The sequence below is a fragment of the Orcinus orca genome, chromosome 3, assembly GCF_937001465.1.
Source record: "Orcinus orca chromosome 3, mOrcOrc1.1, whole genome shotgun sequence".
NCBI lineage: Eukaryota > Metazoa > Chordata > Mammalia > Artiodactyla > Delphinidae > Orcinus > Orcinus orca.
The window spans coordinates 20698572-20719253 of NC_064561.1; the positions used below are offsets into that span (position 1 = coordinate 20698572).

A 20682-nucleotide genomic window follows, 5' to 3' on the forward strand; every position below is an offset into this window, starting at 1 on the left:
AAAAAACAAAACAAGGGCTTCCCTGGTGGTGCAGTGATTGAGAGTCCGCCTGCCAATGCAGGGGATGCAGGTTCGTGCCCCGGTCCGGGAGGATCCCGTGTGCCATGGAGTGGCTGGGCCCGTGGGCCATGGCCACTGGGCCTGCGCGTCCGGAACCTGTGCTCCGCAACAGGAGAGGCCACAGCAGTGAGAGGCCCGTGTACTGCAAAACAAAACAAAACAAAACAAAACAAAACAAGACCCCTCTATATGCTGCCTATAAGACTTACTTCAGATGTAAGGACACATACTGACAAAGTGAAGGGATGGAAAAAGACGTTCCATGCAAATGGAAACCAAAAGAAAGCTGGGGTAACTGTACTTATATCAGACAAAATAAACTTTAAAACAGACTGTAATAAAAGACAAAGAAGGGCATTACATAATGATAAAGTGGTCAAACCAGAGAATATAACATTTGTAATTATTTATGTACCCAACATAGGAGCGCCTAAATATATAAAGCAAACATTAACAGATGTAATGGGAGAAACTGACAGCAATGAAAAAAACTGTGATATACTTTAATACCCCACTAACATCAATGGATAAATCATTCAGACAGAAAATCAATATGGAAACATTGGCCTTAAAAGACACACTAGATCAGATTAACTTAATAGATATAAACAGAACATTCCAGCCATAATCAACAGAATATACATTCTTCTCATGTGCATATGGAACATTCTCCAGGATAGGCCATATTTAAAAAAATAAAGTCTCAATAAATTTAGGAAGACTGAAATCACATCAAGCATCTTTTCTAACAACAATGGTATGAAATAAAAAATTAATTACAAGAAGAAAACTGGAAAAATCACATATACATGGAGATTAAACAACATGCTACTGAACAGCCAATGGGTAGACAGAGAAATCAAAAGATAAATAAAAAAATACCTTGAGACAAATGAAAATGGAAATACAACTTATCAAAATCTATGGGATGCAGCAAAAGAAGTTTTAAGAAGGAAGTTGATAGTGATACAGGCCTACCTCAAGAAACAAGAAAAATCTCAAAGACAGAATTTAATTTTACACCTACAGGAACTAGAAAAAGAAGAAATGAATCCTAAAGTTAGGAGAAGGAAGGAAATAAAGATCAGAGTAGACAGAAGTGAAATAAAGACTAAAAAGACAACAGAAAAGATCAATGAAACTAAGAGCTGATTCTTTGAAAAGATAAACAAAATGGACAAACCTTTAGCTAGACTCACCAAGAAAAAAATAGAAAGGGCTCAAATGAATAAAATCAGAAATGAAAGAGAAGTTACAACTGATATCACAGAAATACACAGGATCATAAAAGACTACTAAGAGCAATTATATGCTAAAAAATTGGACAACCTAGAAGAAATGGATAAACTCCTAGAAACATACAATTTCCAAGACTGAATCATGAAAAAATAAAAAATCTGAATTGACAGATTACTAATAAAGAGATTGAATCAGTAGTCAAAAACTGCCCCTCACCCCAAACAAAAGTCCAGGGTCATGGCTTCTTTGGTGAATTCTACCAAATATTTAAATAAGATTTAATAACTATCCTTCTCAAACTCTTCCAGAAAACTGAAGAGGAAGGAATTCTTCCAAACTCATTTTACAAGGCGAGAATGGCCTTGATACCAAAACCAGACAAGAATACCACAAAAAAAGAAAATTTCAGGCCAATATCACTGATGAACATAGATGCAGAAATCCTAGCAAACCGAATCCAACAATACATTAAAAGGATCATACACCATGATCAAGTGGGATTTAGTCCAGGAATGAAAGGATGGTTCACCATCCACAATTCAATTAACATGGTATACCACATTAACAAAGGATAAAAATCATGATTATATCAATAGTTGCAGAAAAAGCATTTGACAAAATTCAGCATCCATTTATGACAAAAACTCTCAATAAAGTGGGTAGAGATGGAAACATACCTCAACATAGTAAAGGCCATATATGATAAGGCCACAGCTAACATCATACTCAATGGTGAAAAGCTGAAAGTTTTTCCTCTAAGATCAGGAATAAGACAAGGATGTCCACTCTTGTCACTTTTATTCCACATAGCATTGGAAGTCCTAGCCAGAGCAATTAGGCAAGACACAGAAATAAATGGCAGTATTTGTGGACAATATATTATATAAAGTATGATAACTCCACCAATAAACTGTTAAGAACTAATAAATTCAGGAAAGTTGCAAAGTACAAAATAAATATACAAAAATCTGTATTTCTACACAATGAACTATCAAAAAAGAAAACAATCCCATTTACAATTTTATCAAAAAGAATAAAATACCTATGAATAAAATTAACCAAGGAGGTAAAAGACCTACACACTGAAAACTATAAGACACTGATGAAAGAAATTGAAGAAAACACAAATGAATGGAAAGATGTTTCATGCTCATGGTTTGGAACAATTAATATTGTTAAAATGCCCATATTACCCAAAGCAATCTACAGATTCAATGCAATCCTCATCAAAATCCTGATGGCACATTTCAGAGAAATAGAACAAAGAATCCTAAAATTTGTATGGAACCACAAAAGACCCCAAATAGCCAAAGCAGTCTTAAGAAAGAAGAACAAAGCTGAAGGCATTGCACTCCCTGATTTCAAACTCAGTATGATTTTGGCATACAAACCGACACATGGATCAATTAAAAAAATAGAGATCCCAGAAACAAACCCACATACATATGGTCAATTAATTTATGAAAAGAGGTAAGACTGTACAATGGGGAAGGGACAGTCTCTTTAATAAATGGTGCTAGGAAAACTAGACAGCCACAAGTAAAAGAATGAAACTAGACTATTGATACTATCACCATACACAGAAATTAACTGAAAATGGATTAGAGACCTGAATGGAAGACTCGAAACCACAAAACTCGTAGAAGAAAACATAGGTGGTAAGCTCCTTGACATTGGTCTTGGTGATTATTTTTGTATCTGATTCCAAAAGCAAAGGCAACAAATGCAAAAATAAACAAGTGGGACTACATCAAACTAAAAAGCTTCTGCACAGCAAAGGAAACCATCAGCAAAATGAAAAGGCAACCTACTGAGTGAGAGAAAATATTTGCAAATCATGCATCTGATAAAAGAGTAATATCCAAAATATATAAAGAACTCATACAACTCAATAACAAAAAACCAAATATCTGATTAAGAAATGGACAGAGGACCTAAATAGACATTTTCCCAAAGAAGACATATAGATGGCCAACAGACACATGAAAAGATGCTCAACATCACTAATCATCAGGGAAATGCAAATCAAAACCACAATGAACTATTACCTCATACCTGTTACAGTGGCTCTTATCAAAAAGACAGGAGATGACAAGGGTTGGCAAGGATGTGGAGAAAAGGGCACCCTTGTGCACTGTTAGTGGGAATGTAAATTGGTACAGCTGCTATGGAAAACAGTATGGAAGTTCCCCCCCAAATTAAAAATAGAACATGTGATCCATCCAGCAATTCTACTTCTGGGTATTTATCTGAAGAAAATGAAAACACTAATTTGAAAAGATATATGCATCACTATGTTCACTGCAGCATTAGTTGCAATAGCCAAGAAATGGAAACAACCTAAGCGTCCATTGATGGATGACCAGATAAATATGTAGTGTGTGTGTGTGTGTATAGTATATATATATAAATACATATATATATACAATAGAATACTACTCAGCCATACAAAAGTATGAAATTTTGCCATTTGTGACAACATGGATGGACCTAGAGGGTATCATGCTAAGTGAAATAAGTCAGACAGAGAAAGACAAATACCATATGATTTCACTTATACATGGAACCTAAAAAGAAAAACAAACACACAATACGAAATTCACAGGTACAGAGAACAGAATGGTGTTTGCCGGGAGGGTTGTGAGGGTGGGCAAAATGGGTGAACAGGGTCAAGAGGTATAAACTTCCACTTATAAAATAAGTTATTGGGATGTAATGTTTAGCATAGTAATTATATCAATTTTATAATATATTATTATTTTTATAATATATTATATGTTATATAATAATATTATAAATTATAATGTATTATAATAATATATCAATAATATTGCAGGGCATATTTGAAAGTTGCCAAGAGAGTAAATCTTAAAAAAATTCTCATCACAAGAAAAAAATTTTCTTTGTAACTCTGTACGGTGAATGATGGTAACTAGATTTATTAAGGAGGTCATTTTGCAGTGTATACAAATACTGAATCATTATGTTGTACATCTGAAACTAATATAATGGTATATGTCAATTATACCTCAATAAAAAAATGATGAGGATTTTTAGAAAATGTGACATGACACTAAAGTTCATTGATAATGTGTGAAACTTTGGTTAAAAATTAAAAACTTTGTTAATTAACTAGATGGGAGGAATCCTTTCACAATGCATATGCATATCAAATCACCATGACATACACTTTAAATATCTTACAATTTTGTCAATTATACCTCAATAAAGCTAAAATTTTAAATAAATAACTTAAAAAAAAAAGAGAAATGTGACAAAACCCAGAAAAACTCTGGAAAATAATGAGCTGGGGGCTAACACTACCCTAATTTTCATCGTATACCATTCTCTAGTATTTGAATTTTTTGGACTGGTACATGTAAGTTTTTTTTTTTTAATTAATAAACTTTACTTTTTGGAGCAGTTTTAGGTTCACAGAAAAACTGAGCAGAAAGTAGAGTGTTCCCATATATCCCCTCTCCCCACATATGCACAACCTCCCCCAATATCAGCATCACGGTGGTATATAAGTTACAACTGATGAACCTACACTGACACATTATCAACACCCAAAGCCCATAGTTTACATTAAGGGTTTACTCTTGGTGCTGTACATTTTATGGGTTTTGACAAATGTATAATGACATGTGTAACCATTGTAGTACCATACAGAATAGTTTCACTGCCTGAAAAATCCTGCACTTTGCTTATTCAGGTCTCCCTCTCCATTAACCCCTGGCAGCCAGTAATCTTTTCACTGTCTCCACAGTTTTCACTTTTCCAGAATGTCGCATTGTTGGAATCATACAGTATGTAGTCTTTTCAGATTACGTATTACTAAGTGAAAAAAGCCATTGAAGTTTACACCAAGTATTTTCATGGCTTGATAGCTTATTTCCTTTTAGTGCTGAATAATATTCCACCATCTGGATGTACCACAGTTTACTTATCTATTCACTTATTGAAGGACATCTTAGTTGCTTCCAAGTTTCGGCAATTATGAACGAAGCTGATATAAACATCTGTATTCGGTTTTCTGTGTGGACATAAGTTACAATTCATCTGGGTAAATACCAAGGAGCACAATTGCTGGTTTTTATGGTAAGAACACATTTAGTTTTGTAAAAAACTGCCCAACTGTCTTCCAAATTTGCTGTACCATTTTGCATTCCCACCAGTAATGAGTGAGAATTCCATTATTCCACATCCTCACCAGCATTTGGTGTTTGTTTTGGATTTTGGGTAGTCTAAAATCCAAATGTAGTAATATTTCATTGTTATTTTAATTTGCAATTCCCTAATGGCACATGATGTTGAACATCTTTTCATACACTTATTTGACATCTATATATCTTCTTTGATGACGTATCTGTTTATGTCCTTTGTCCATTTTTTAATCAGGTTGTTTATTGTTGAGTTTTAAGAACTCTTTGCATATTTTCAAAGCAGTCCTTTATCAGATGTGTCTTTTGCAATATTTTTTTCCAGTCTGTGGCTTATCTTCTCATTCTCTTGTCTTTCACAGAGAAGTTTTTAGTAGTAGTGAAGTCCAGCTTAGCAATTATTTCTTCCATAGATCATGTCCTTGGTGTTGTATCTAAAACATCACTGCCAAACCCAAAGTCATCTAGGTTTTCTCCTATGCTATCTTCTGAGAATTTTACAGTTTTGCATCTTATGTTTAGGTCTATGATCCATTTTGAGTTAATTTTTATGAAAGTTGTAAGGTCTGTGTCTAGATTCATTTGTTTGCATGTGAATGTCGTTGTTGCAGCACCGTTTGTTGAAAAGACTATCTTTTGCTCCTTTGTCAAAGATCAGTGGACTATAGTAACGTGGGTCTATTTCAGGGCTTTTTATTCTGTTCCACTGATCTATTTGTCTATTCTTTCATCAATACCACACTGTTTTGATTACTGTAGCTTGTAGTAAGTCTTGAAGTCAGGTAGTGACAGTCCTCTGACTTTGTTCTTCTCCTTCAATATTTAGTTGGCTATTGCTTCTCCATATAAACCTTAATCAGTTTACTGATATCCACAAAATAACTTGCTAGGATCTTGATTGGGAGTGTATTGAATCTATAGATCTGGTTCATAAGAACTGACATCCTGACAATACTGAGTCTTCCTTTCTATGAACACGGAATATATCTCCATTTATTTATTTCTTCTTTGATATATTTTATCAGTTTTATAGTTTTCCTCACATAGATCTTGTACATGTTTTATGAGATTTATACTTAAGTATTTCATTTTTTTAGGTTTTAATGTAAATGGTAATATGTTTTTAATTTCAAATTCCACTTGTTCACTGCTGGTATACAGGAAAGTGACTGACTTTTGTAAGCTGACCTTGCATCCTACAGTCTTGCTATTATCGCTTATTAGTTTTCGTTGTTGTTGGTGTTAATTCTTTTGGATTTTTTCCTACATAGGTGATTATGACATGTGAGTAAAGACAATTTTATTTCTTCTTTCCTAATCTGTATACTTTTTCTTGTCTAATAGCATTAGTTAGGACTTCCTGTACAATACTGAAAAGCACTGGTGAGAGAGGATGTCCTTGCCTTGCTCCTGATCTTAGTGGGAAAATTTTAAGTTTCTTACCATTAAGTATCAGAGGTTTTTTGTAGTTGTTCTTTATCAAGGTGAGGAAGTTTCCTCTTTAATCCTAGTTTGCTGAGGTTTTTTTTCTTTTCTTTCTTTTTTACCATGAATAGGTGTTGGATTTTGTCAGATGGTTTTTCTGCATCTACTAATATGATCATATGAAGAAAAAATTTCTTCTTTAGCCTGTTGATGTGGTGGATGACATTAGTTGGTTTTCAAATGTTGAACCAGATTTGCATACCTGGAATAAATTCCTCTTGGTCGTGGTGTATAATTCTTTTTATACATTGTTGGATTCAATTGCTAATATTTTGTTAAGGGTTTTTGTATCTATGTTCAATGAGAGCTATTAGTCTGTAGTTTTCTTTTCTTGTAATGTCTTTGTCTGGTTTTAGGGTATTAGGGTAATGCTGGCCTCAGAGAATGAGTATTCCCCCTGCTGCTATCTTCTGTAGAGAACTGTTAATAATTTCTTCCTTAAATGTTTAGTGGAATATACCAGTGAACCCATCTGAGCCTGGTGTTTTCTGATTTGGAAGGTTATTAATTATTGATTCAATTTCTTTAATAGATATAGGTCTATTCAGAGAGTCTATTCATATATCTTTTATAACAAAAATTTAAAGTTTAAAAAGTGTTGGTTATCCCCAAATTACCCTATAAATTTAATAAATTCCAAACAAAAATGGTATTTTTTAAAGGAATGAGTAAGATGATTCAAACATTCCTTTGAAAGTGGAAAGGCTCAAGAATAACTTAAAGGGAAAACAAAAGACAAATAAGGAGGCTTTGCACTACCAAATATCAAGACAACTTCAGAGCTACAGTAATTAAAATATGTAGAAAATAGGCCCCGAATTATCTGGAAACTTAGTTTATGACACAGGTAGTTTTACACATAATTGGGTAGATCATTCAATAGTATTAAATGAGTTAACTCATTATTTGAGAGGAGTTTTTCCTTTCAGCAAAATTCTATGCAATTGAAAAGTTAGACCATTACATTTGGCACAAATCTAAGAAATTTGATAATATCCAGGTTTGCCAAAGTATAAGAAAACAGGTATTCTTAAACACTGTCCACATAAGAATATATATTACATCCATTTTGAAGTATAATTTGGTGGTTATATATCAACTAGTGATCTTAGTTGCAAGAAAAAGGGTAGCTCCTAGAATCTAGAGAACCTGAGAACCAAGTTTGGAGTCTACACAGCCAAAACTGATGCTCTAAACCATAGTGCACAACTGAATATGCGATTATCACTGTCAGTGGGCACAAACACCACAGCTTCCATGGCCAGCTATACCCTGTACCCTACTGCTACATGTAATTGCCATTGCTGCTGCTGTCTCACCAAAATGGAGTCTACCTTACCCTGCTTTTTCCATCACCAGCTTCCAATTCAAAGTCTGGAAAAAGTACTTCTGACTGGTATAATCTAGGTTCTATGTCCAAGCATTAGGTGCAAGGGAGTCCGGGAATGTGAGTATCTGGCATTTCAGCTTTTTTTTTTAGGAGGAAATAGACTGTATCTCCAAAGGTGGGAGTTTTACAAACATAGTTCTGGGTTTCAGACACTAGGATCGCACAAAGAATGACATTATGTCCACAACAGTGGTATACATTAAAATTATAAATACTTATTACTCTTTAACTCCAGAATTCCATTGTAAGGAACTTGTCCTAAAAACATATTCTTATGACCATGCAAGAGAGTTCATCACATCACAGTCTGTAATAGCAAAAAAATTAAAATCAATAAGGGAGAGGTTCAGAAGGAGAAAAATAAATACCGTATGCTAACACATATATATGGAATCTAAAAAAAAAAAAAGTTCTGAAGAAACTAGGGGCAGGATAGGAATAAAGATGCAGATGTAGAGAATGGACTTGAGGACATGGGGAGGGGGAAGGATAAGCTGTGACGAAGTGAGAGTGGCATGGACTTATATATACTACCAAATGTAAAATAGACAGCTAGTGGGAAGCAGCCGCATAACACAGGGAGATCAGCTCGGTGCTTTATAACCACCTAGAGGAGTGGGATAGGGAGGGTGGGAGGGAGACGCAAGAGGGAGGAGATATAGAGGTATATGTATATGTATAGATGATTCACTTTGTTATGCAGCAGAAACTAACACAACATTGTAAAGCAATTATACTCCAATAAAGATGTTAAAATAAATAAATAAAAATAAGGGACTGGTTAAATAAATTATGGCATTTTTTATATGAGAATAACATGCAGCTGATAAAATATTTATTGAATGAATACTCACTGTGTGCCAGGAACCATGTTATGCACTGGGAATACCATGGTAAACAAAGTGGACAATAGTCTGAATGAGGTACCAATATTTTTTTTAAATGCCTAAAATATATTAAGTGGTTTAAAAAATTATTATGACTCCACTGGGAAAAAAATTAGACATTTAGGTATGTTTGTGTACATACACAGAGAAAACTATTAGTTATCTCTGGAGAGCGGGAATGGACAGGGGTGCATTCTTTCTGATGTCCTGAGTTTTTTGCCTCTTTAAAATTTTAAAATAATTTTTATAATTTAAAATGGGGATATTTTATTTTTTAAATGACACAAATTGTATACCTTAAAAAAAAAACCCCGAGAACCCACTGGAGACTATAGGGTTTCCTTCTGGAGTGAAGAAAATGTTCTAAAATCTAAAACAATGGTGATTGTTAAACTACTCAGGAAATTTTAAGGGCAAATTTTATGTATGGTATGGAATTATATCTTTTTTTTTTTTTTTTTTTTTTTTTTTTGGGTACATGGGCCTCTCACTGTTGTGGCCTCTCCCGTTGCGGAGCACAGGCTCCGGACGCGCAGGCTCAGCGGCCATGGCTCACGGGCCCAGCCGCTCCACGGCATGTGAGATCTTCCCGGACCGGGGCACGAACCCGTGTCCCCTGCATCGGCAGGCGGACTCTCAACCACTGCGCCACCAGGGAAGCCCGGAATTATATCTTAATAAAGCTGTTAAGGGGGAACGGGGCAAGTGATCTGCAGGCTTACATGGGAGCCGACCTTGATTTAAGATCCAAATTATCAATAGTTTGACATCTGATGTTTTAAATTAAAAATGTAGGTGAATTTTGCCTTCTACTCTAAAACATATCCATAGTTTTAGTTCCAAAAATCTTTATAAAAAATTAGCTTGGGTTGGAAGCCATTATTTATCCCCTGGTTCTCCCATCGCAGAGGGTATTTTGACATAACTTATCTCAGGAGGAAAGGATTCCTTAGAAAACCAATAATAAGAATTCTGTTTCTCCCTGAATAAATAATTAATGAGCACCTACTATGTTTGACGCATTAAGTATGTGGCTGTGTCCAGCAGGGAACTTGCAATTTTGGGGAGAAGGGGTTGAGAAAGAGAAAGTGATTTAAAAAGTATTTTTAAAGTACATGATAGGGTTTAAAAAATAATTTTTGGATTAAAAAACACTGGTGAGTCTATTCTGATAAAAACACACATTTGAAAAATAGAATTATACTTTGCAATTTGCTTTTTTCCACTTAACTATTTCCAGCATCCCCAGAGGATGTTCCTTTGGAAACATGGTGAGAGGTTTGCAAGTTCACCCCAGGATTTTCAAGACTGACACTAGTGGTGGTAAATCTGCTCTATCAGTTAGCACCTGGTTGAACCTACCTCAGTTTCCTCATCTATCAAATAGGGATAATAATAGTACCTACACCTCATAGGGTTGCAGTGAAGATTACATGAGTTAATCCGTGCAAAGCACTCAACATGGTGCCTGGCATAAATACCAACTTTTCTTACTATGTGATGCTCACCATGATTAACATGGTCAGTTCTATGTACCAAACAGTCACTCTGAGTCAAAACACCAGCTCCTTGATGAGAAAGGCACAGAACCCAAACAAAGAAAGTCTTAAAGTTTTATTACTGCCAAGAAGGAAGCCCTGTAAAATTAAAGTTAAACTGTGCTTCCAATTAGGAAGACAATACTATTAAGAAATTAAACTCCTTTAATTAACTTATAAATCTAATGTAGTGGTTCTGAACCAGGGGCAATTTTGCCCCCCACAGGAGACATTTAGCAATATCTGGAGACATTTTTGGTAGTCACAAGTGAAGGGGCTGCTGCTACTGGCTGGCATCTAGTGGGTAGAGACCAAAGATGCTACTAAACATTCCACAGTGCACGGGACAGCTTCCCACAACAAAGAATTATCTGGCCCAAAGAAACGCTGATCTAATGCAATCCTTGATAAGATGATTCTAAAATTCACTTGGACGACTAAATGGTCACAACAGACATGAACTTTTGGGGGAAAAAAAAAGTGAGAAGAGGTATTTGCTCGAATAGATACCAAAAAAAAAAAATACTATCAAACCACAAAAATAAGACAGTCAAATTCTGACATTGAGAATACACAAATCAATGAAACATAAAAGAAAACCCAGAAATAGATCCAAGTGCTTAAAATAATCTGGTATAAAAAATGTGTTTCAGATAAATGGAGAAAAATATTATTTAAGAAATGATTCCCAGACAAATGATTAAAATCATATATTATAAATTCTAATATCCAGAATGTTTCCCTGATACATCTGCAATCAGGATGCATCTAATAGTATATACATTTCATGCGGTAGTTTCTTTTTTCTTGAAAAGCTGTTCTTAAACTGACAGCAAGTCTTAGATTCAGTGTTGTCTTAGAAATAAGGCAATACAGTATATGGAAAATGGTAAGCATACTTCATGCTATATAAAGCATTTCAGATGAATTAAAGAAATAAATGTTAAAAATGAGATAGTCAATGAACAATAATAGGAAAATAATCTCAGGACAGGAAATATCTTTCTCAACATAAAACAAAGAAAAAAATAAAGAAAAAAGATGCACAAATACACATGTAAAATGTAAAACTTCATTAAATAAAACATCACAAACTACAGATTTCTAAATTTAGTGCAATCCCAATTTTAAAAGTAAAAATTATTTGGAAGTTGATCAAGTGATTTTTAAAGTTATTTGAAAGAATAAATATGCAAAACTAGCCAGAAAAATTCTAAAAAAGAAGAGCAATGAAAAGTTTCCTCTGCTTATTATTAAAACAGCATGCAACAAGGTCAAAATACAAAGTCCACAAATAGACACGAAGGTTATTAGTTGATAAAGGTAATATTTCAAACCACTGGGGAAAAAGGACAGATAATTCAATAAATGATGTTGGGACAACTAGCTAACCATCTGGAGAGAAAAATATTAGATTACCATTCTATTCTTTTTTTTTTTCTATTCTTTTTTTGAAACTAATTCCAGGTGGATTAATGAAAAAAAATATTTATAATCTTAGGAGTGAGGAAAGTCTTTCTAAGTATGACAACAAAGACAGAAATCATAAAGGAAAAGGGTGACAGAATTGACTATGTAAAAATTTAAAACCTCTGTAAAGAAAACCAAAGAAATCAAAAGTGGGGAAAAATATGTAACATGTATGACACAGGGGTAGTTTCCTAGTACAAATTACTACAAACTGGCTGGCTTAAAACAACATCCTCTCACAGTTCTGGAGGCTCAGAAGTCCAAAATCAAGGTGTCTGCAGGACCATGTTCTCTCCAAGGCTCTAGGGGAGAATCTGTTCTGTGCCCTTCTCTTAGCTTCTGGTGTCATGAGCAATCCCTGGTGTTCCTTGATTTGCAGCTGCATAACTCCCTCTGTCTTCACATCTTCTTATAAAGATACTAGTCATATCGGACTAAGGGTCCACCCTACTCTATGATCTCATCTTCACTGATTACATCTGCAATGACTTGATTTTCAAATAAGGTCACATTCTGTAGTGGTGGTGGGGACTTCAACACATCTTTTTGGAGGACCCAATCCAACCTATAAAAAGTCTTTACTATGTGAGTAAAACTGACAAATTAGTAAACACACAAACAAACAGAAACCCAATAGGATAAGAACAGGCAATTCACGCACACACCCTATGTGTGTATATGTGTATATATATATATATATATATATACACATACATATAGAGAGAGAGATCTCCAATAAACGTGCAAGACGTCCAGCTCTCCTACATGCCAAGCACACACTCTGATCTCCAACCTCACTAGCTGCTCCTCCTCCCCTTGCCTTCCCCTGGGCCAGGCACTGTGGCATGCTCTAGGGCTAGATCCTGGATGCTCTTCCTCTTGTACACTGTCAACCTAGATGAACTCTTCTAGGTCAATGACTTTACAACTTATGTGCTAATGACACCAAACTAGTCAGGACTTCTCCCCTGGCTTCCAAACTCAGTACAAACCTTATACCTTGCATCTCCAGTTGGCTCTCCCAAAGGTATCTTAAATTTAACACCTTTTAAAGAGAAATCTTGAATCTTTCCTCCAACCCTGTTCCTCCCCAAGTCTTCCCCACTTCAATGACTGACACCAACTTGCATCCAGTTGTTCAGGCCAAAACCAGGGCATCATTTTTGATTTCTCCCTTTCCCTCATTAACCACATCCAAAGATCAGGATTTACTTTATAAATGCCTTCCATATCTCTCCAGTCTTCCAGTTGCACCACCTACAAAGCTACAATTATCTCTGGTCTGGACTACTAATGAAACCTCCAAGACTGATCTCCCTGATCCACTTTTGTCCCCTTATAGTAGGTGAAGCTGGTTTGTTTGGGACAGTTTAGTCTTCACCTGTTGCTTGATACCCGGTCCAGTTAGTAACTCCTTTCATTTGCAAAAGAATCCCCATTTGGATGACAAATTATATGGTCACCTTGCCTTACAGTCTTTTCTTCTCACAGTAGCTAAAGTCACCTTTATTTTTTTTTTGCGGTACGTGGGCCTCTCACTCTTGTGGCCTCTCCTGTCACGGAGCACAGGCTCCGGACACGCAGGCTCAGCGGCCATGGCTCACGGGCCCAGCCGTTACGTGGCATGTGGGATCTTCCCGGACCGGGGCATGAACCCGTGTCCCCTGCATCGGCAGGCGGACTCTCAACCACTGCGCCACCAGGGAAGCCCCTAAAGTCACCATTTAAAAGTGTAAATCAGATCATGTTTTCCCCCCGCTAAAAACCCTTCAAAGATTTCTTATTACATAAGAATAAATCCAAGTTCCTTACTGTGGTCTATAAGGTCCTATATAACCTAGCTCACCTACTTCTCATCTCTTCCAACTCTGTCCTTCACTCACATTCTAGCCCCACTGGCCTTTTGATTCTTCCAATGAGTCATGTCCCTTCCAAATTTCAAGCCTCTGTTTTTGCTGCACCCTTTACTGCTACTTTATTCCCCAAGATCTTCTCATAACAAATCTGTCATTTTGTTCTCTTATCAAACATTAACTCTTCAGAAAGGCCTTCTTTGAAGACGCAATCTAACACTCCCAACCCCACCCAAGTTATTCTCTATTACATTGTTCACTTATTTGTTAGTTTATTGCTCTTATTTCCTCACTAGAATGTAGGTCCATTGTCATCCTGTTCACCTTTGGTACCCAAGGTCAGAGCATGTGCTCAATATGTATTTAATGAGAGAATGAATCACAATCCACAACCATAGAAAAAATTAAAACCATGACAGCTCACAGAATCTGGCTATCAAATCAGCAAATATTAAAAGAACAAAAATTCCTTACTTTTCTTCCTAACACTCTGACATGACATTTATGTGATTGTTTATTCTTTGTCTCCCTCTGACTAAAGTGAAATCTCCACAAAAACAGGGACTTGGTTTTGTTACACAGCCATATTCTTAGCAACTACAAGAGTGCCTGGCATATAGTAAGTGCTCAATAAATATTTACATACTGAATAAATTGACAGTATCTAGGGGTAGATATTGACTAGGTAGTGGAGAAAGGGGTACGGTGAAAATATAATTGGTGCACGATTTCTGTAGGAAATATGACAATATATATCAAAAGCCCTCCAAAGAGGGCATACCTTTAGACTCAGCAATCTCACTTCTAAGAGGAACTTATCCTAAACAAACAAACAAACAAACAAAGGTACAAAGATTATTTATGAGGAAATTTCTGAGTTGTTTATAATAGAGAAAATTTAGAAATGGCAGCATAATATCCATTTATAGGAAAAGAGAAATGTAATTATAAATCTGTACAATGAAATACATTAAAAATATTGGTGATGTGTATTTATTGATGCAGAAAGAGATAAAAAGTATATTAAAAGAAAAGGCAAACTGAAAACAATGAAGTATAGCAAGACTTCATTTTTGCAAAAACATATGGGGATGACACATGGCTATGTATGAGTGCACACTGGTATTTACAAATAAAAGTTTAGCCAGGCATACTTCAAAATGTTAACATTGGTTATTTTTGGATAGCGAGATTAAGGGCAATTAAATTTTTTTCTATATACATTTCTCAATTTTTTGTAATTAGGGCAACCAAAATTATCTGAATATGTTCTGCTTTTATAAGTAGGGGGGAAAAAAGCAATAAATGTTATAAAAAAACACAGACACATTTCATCAACTTACTGAAGACTAAAGCCCAGGTTAAGAGCCAGAAGTTCAGAAACATCAACTTCAGCATTGGAGATGGGTTTCTGATTTCCTGAATTCAAGCAAGTTGTTTCCCCTCAGTCAATATTTGTAAAAAAGAAAAAAAAATTACAAAACTTGTTTCTTTCATTTCATTGCTTCCCAAGCTTGAGAAACAGCACAAAGTGTAGCAAAAGCTATCATTTATGCTGGCATTTTTCTTGCATTGCTTCATTAAAAACCTTCTAATGGTCCTGCCAGGTAGGTATTAATGTTCTCAAATGCAAAATCTGAGAGAGATGACAGAACTTGCCAAAGCTCACACAGCTGTTGGGGTGGGGGGGAGGCGGGGGAGTTCCGAGTTCCGTATTTAAACAGAGGTTTCTCTGACCTCAGGGCCTTGAGAAAAAGCTGGACAAAGGCGCTTGAGGATTTATAACCTTGCTCTCTCAATGCCTCTGATCTTTTGTGTGGTTATCATACCACCCTTATCTAACTTGCAAGAAAGATAAAAGGAGAACTAGCCCAGAGTTTTTAGAAAGGTGGAGTAAGTCTCTGGAGAAGCGAGATTTACACTGGGTACTACTCTGGAACTTGCCCTTCATTTCTCTTCAATTCGAAAAGCTCCAAATCAAAATGCTTGGTTGGGTGGTCACAAGGGAGGGGAGGGGGGCAGTTTGAGAGTGCCCCTATGTATGTGTGTGAAGGGTCACAACACACGCGACAGACTGGGATAAGGATGACATCTGGGCACCTGAAGAAGGAAGCTGACCCAGGATGAGGGAAGATGGATACCACTTGGGAGCAAAGGACAAAGTTAGTAGGAAGGACAAATTAAAGGGGGATTGAGAGAAGGAGGAATAGGAAAGAGGAGGAACTGGGAGGAGATGCAGTTGGGAGTTATTCTGCAGTATTTTTTTCTTCCACCTCTTTTCTTTCTATATTCTTTCCCTTGATTATCTCGGTCACAATTAGACCTTCGATGCACCTTTCTGTTTAGATGGTTACCAAATCTTTCCAGTCCTGACTTTTCTCCAGAGTTCAAGCCCTCTGTCGTTCAAACTGAATGCAGCATTCCCTCCACCCCAAGCCTGCTCCTACTGTATTTGCTCTCATCGTCAAACATCCATCTGAACTGCTCGCTCTCCCATTCCGTCAACCATTCTTTCATCCAACAAATATTTATTGTGGATCTAGTATGTCCCCCACACTGTCACAGCACTAGGGACATCCATTCACTTCCCAAGTTGGGTCACTTTTACCTTGAAAATCTTTTGTCTGTCCATCTCATCTAAATTCTTTACTGAAATTTATTGAGGATCCCTCTTGCTTGAATCATGGCAACATAGCACTATAAGTTAATTGGTTTTGCATGCCATTTATTCTACAGTGACCTCCTAGATTTAGCACTATACCTGAAGTGGCTCACAGTGGAGGCTTAGGGACTACAAACAATGGGAAGGGGATTGGAGAAGCAGAAGCTAGATTTGTCTTGATGAAGTATTTGCAAAGGAAGAAAGGGGTTTACAAATAACATCAGTGTGACAATTCTGTTATTTCTGGGGTGTGGCTTTGGGAGGCTGGGAAGATTGTTGGAAGTCTGATGCTGGGAGTCTCCTGATAGAAAGCCTTGCCCACCTCCCATCCCTTGAGTACTCAATAGCCACTTGTTGATTATATCACCTTCTATGACAGAAGCCACGAATGTTGTGTTCTCCATCGCATCCCCAGCTCTTAGAACATCAGGCCCATAGTAGGGGTTCAATAAATATCTGTGGAGGATTCTAGAAAGGCAGGGACCATAGATGTTTTATTCACTACCTTAGGAAGAAGGACAAAGAGCCTGAGGGAAAAAGAAATCGTGCAAGATGTTTCCCTCCTTATTCCTTTAGAGCCTGGTAAATGTTTCCTAAGAGAAATAAACGGCCCTCCTGCACAACTCCAAAATCGGGCCCCTCGCTCGGCTGCCAGGCCCTGGAGCGCGGCCACCATCTGGCCCAGGCCCCAGCTTCCCTCCCTCCCCGCCCGGGCTCCTGTTACCTCCCTGCATACATCTGTACCCACCACAAGCCAAACAATTACACGCTCCCGCGTCCCCGCCTCGAGGTCCGGGACTACCCCTAGGACCCTGCGTGCCCCCGGGCCCCCCGGCCGCCACCCCCGCCAAGGCTCGGGGAAGCGCACGGCCCGGCCTGAGACCGCCGCCCGCTGTGGGCTCCTGCACCCCCCGCACCCGGACCTCGTCCATGTGCTCGGCGGCCACTCTCCAGCCTCAGCCCGCTCGGGCTTGAGTGCGGAGCCCGGGAGGCCCGGCCTCCCGACCCGGGCCAGCCGCACTCCTCAGGGTAGAACACGACAGGAAGGCGGCAAGGCGGGAAGCGGTTGCAGCTGTGAGGCGCCCAGGGGCGGGCGGCGGGGCCGCCGGAGCCAGCGGGCCGGGCCGAGGGTGGCCCGAGCGGAGGCGGCGCTCCGGTCGCGGCGGGGCTCGGGAAGCGGCGGCTCGCTCACTCACCACGGTCCGGCGGGGCAGCGCGCCGGTGGTCCGGGACAGGGCCCGGCGGAGCCTCCGCGCCCGGCCCGAGCGGGTCCCCCCGGAGCTCTCGGAGCCGCTGTCGTCCGAGATCACGATGAAGTCCTCCATGGCTGCGGGTCCCGGCCGAGCCAGCGCGCGGACGGCCGGCAACCCGGGAGGCGGCAGCGGCGGCGTTGACTTCGGTTACTGCTGCTGAGGCGGCGGCGGCGACGGCGACGACAACCGGGGCCATCACCCCGACTGCCCCGCCCCGATCCCCGCCCCGTCGGCCCCTTCCCGCCCCTCCGGAGCACCGCCCCCTGGCGGCTGGCGGTGGGCGGCAGGCGGCGGGCGGCTAGCGGCCGGTAGGGCCGCGGTCACGGTTTTTGGCGGTGGCACTCGTTCTCCCTTCCCGGAAAGCGAGAGAAGATCAAGTCGCAGCCGGCTTGGGCCGGTGTTGGGGACGGCCGTGCGGGACGCTGAGGCTGTGAGGGCTTCCCCTGCTGCTTCTGACTCAAGTGTGAAGTGAGGTGTGAACAGGCCTCTCTGACCCAGACAGCCTCGACATACTCACCCGAAGAGCGTCCCTTTTCTGCACACGTGCAAGTACCTTTGTAGGATCATTTCCTAGAAGTGGAATTACTAGGTCGAAGGCGCTGTTTCTGTTCTGATAAATGATGCCAAATTACTAAATTGTACCAATTTGCGGTTTCACCAACAATATATGTCACTCAGGAATTTAAACTGAGATTTAGAGATTTGTTCAGTTGGTAGCAGGATCAGAGACCGAAAAAAATGCACAAAGAGAAGCGATGAAGGAGCAGACATTATAAATATTTAGATGTTATGAATAAGCAAAAAAGATACACCCAGTGGAGGGAGAAGCGGTAGGTAGTTGGTTGTTGAGCAGGAACGTTAAAATCAGGATAGGATCTGTTTTACAGTAAATGGGGTATTGACCAAATCTTGCTGCCCAGGCTCTAGCAATTTGGCAGAATGTATTAACAGAGCTAAAGGGAAATGTGTTTATCGGAAAGGGGATTGGTTCCTAAAGGAATGGTTGTCAGGTGCTATCTAAGCACTGCTTAGAGCAGCGATTCTCAAACTTTAGTGAGCATCAGAATCACCCAGAAGGCTTGTTAAAACACAGATTGCTGGGCCACACCCCAGGGTTTCTGACTTAGTAGGTTTATGAGGTGGGGCCACCCAGTTTTCATTTCTAACAGGTTCCCAGGTGATGTTGATGCTGCTCTTGTGGGGACCACGCATTGAAAACCTCAGATCAATGGCCAACAGATTTCAGATGTTCTGGTGGTATGTTTGAAATCATCCTTGTTGTGAAGGGATTCATTAAGTTGTTTGTCTTCACCAAATACCATTAAACATTTAGTTTATTTAACTTCTTTTTTGGGCTTCTGTGGCTCAGCACCTTTGTTACCACTTCTTTTCATTCTTAGCTGACTCCTGCTCCTCTAACTCACTCCTTAAATCATGGTGTTCCTCATGACCTTCCCATACTTCTCCCTACACAATCTCAATCGTTTCCATGCTTTAATGATAATTTTTATGCTGGTGACCCCCATATGTTTATCCCCAGCCCAGCCCTGTCCTCAAAGCTCCGGATATATATATCCAAATGTCTGTTGAACCTCATAGGCATCTCAAGTTGAATATGTCCAAAACTGAACTCAACCTCCATCCCCCTACCTGGCCCTCCAAAAATAAAGCCTGCTTCTTCTCTGTGTTCCCTACTTTAGTGACTGGTGGTACTACCAGCCAGCAATGGCACAGCTTTATGCTCTCAACAAATCCTGTCTCTTTTACCCCCTAAATATTTCTTGTACTCACTTGCTTCTTTTGGTCTCTGCTCTTATGATTCTAGGCAAGCTAAGATCACCTCTAGTCTAGTCAGTAGTCATAGTCTCCTATCCAGTCTTCCTGAACCTATTCTTGTCCTATTTCATTCCTTCCTCCACACTCAGCCAGAGTGCTCTTTAAGAAAGTATGTAATGAACCCCTTCAGTGGCTTCCTAATAACACTATGCCTTCGTGTGCTCAGGTTGCCATGACAAAATACCATAGACTGGTGGCTTAAACAACAGAAATTTATTTTCTTATGGTCCTGGAGGCTGGGAATTCCAAGATTAAGGTGCTGACCAATTCAGTTCCCAGTGAAGACTCTTTCCTTGGGTTGCAGATTTCTCAGTATAACTTTAAATGGCCTTTCCCCAGTGGGTGCATGCAGGGAGAGGGTGAGGGTGAGGGTGAGGATTAATGGCCTTCTTATAAGGGCACTAATCCTATCATGAGGATACCCTCATGCCCTCATGCCCTACTCTAATCTAACCTTAATTACCTTCCAAAGACCACATCTCCAGATACCATTACATTGTGGGGTTAGAGTTTCACCATATGAATTTTGGAAGAACACAAACATAACATGCTATGAACTTCTAAATATAAGGACAAATATAAATAATATGTATTTTGTGTAGATTATATTAATGTTATTTTATATAGTAAATATATGATATGTTTACATATAGTAAATATATGATTTCACTGTAAGTAAATTTTACCTTAAAAAAAAAGAAATGGTAAACATTTTTGAGGTTTATGATATGCATGCTATAGTGTTAAGGAGTGAAGTGTAATGAAGTCTGCAAATTACTTTGAAATGCATCAAAAATAAGATGGATAAATGTATAGAAAGATGTGGGTAAATAAATATAATAAAAC

The 20682-nt window shown here is 38.7% G+C and overlaps 1 protein-coding gene across 5 annotated transcripts in view; it reads right to left on the minus strand.

Moving 5' to 3' along the window:
* The window catches only part of SIMC1 (SUMO interacting motifs containing 1), a 97621-nt gene extending 79397 nt beyond the window's left edge, over positions 1-18224 (minus strand). For 3 of the 5 annotated variants that reach the window (XM_049707426.1, XM_012538635.3, XM_033414909.2), the window contains exon 1: positions 17944-18222. In XM_049707426.1, the coding sequence (XP_049563383.1) occupies positions 17944-18072 (129 nt within the window). In that variant the 5' untranslated portion in view covers positions 18073-18222. Of the gene's footprint in view, positions 1-17943 lie in introns of all 5 variants that reach the window. The other 2 variants (XM_033414908.2, XM_049707423.1) reach the window with 2 other exon arrangements.
* Positions 18225-20682: the final 2458 nt, after the last annotated feature.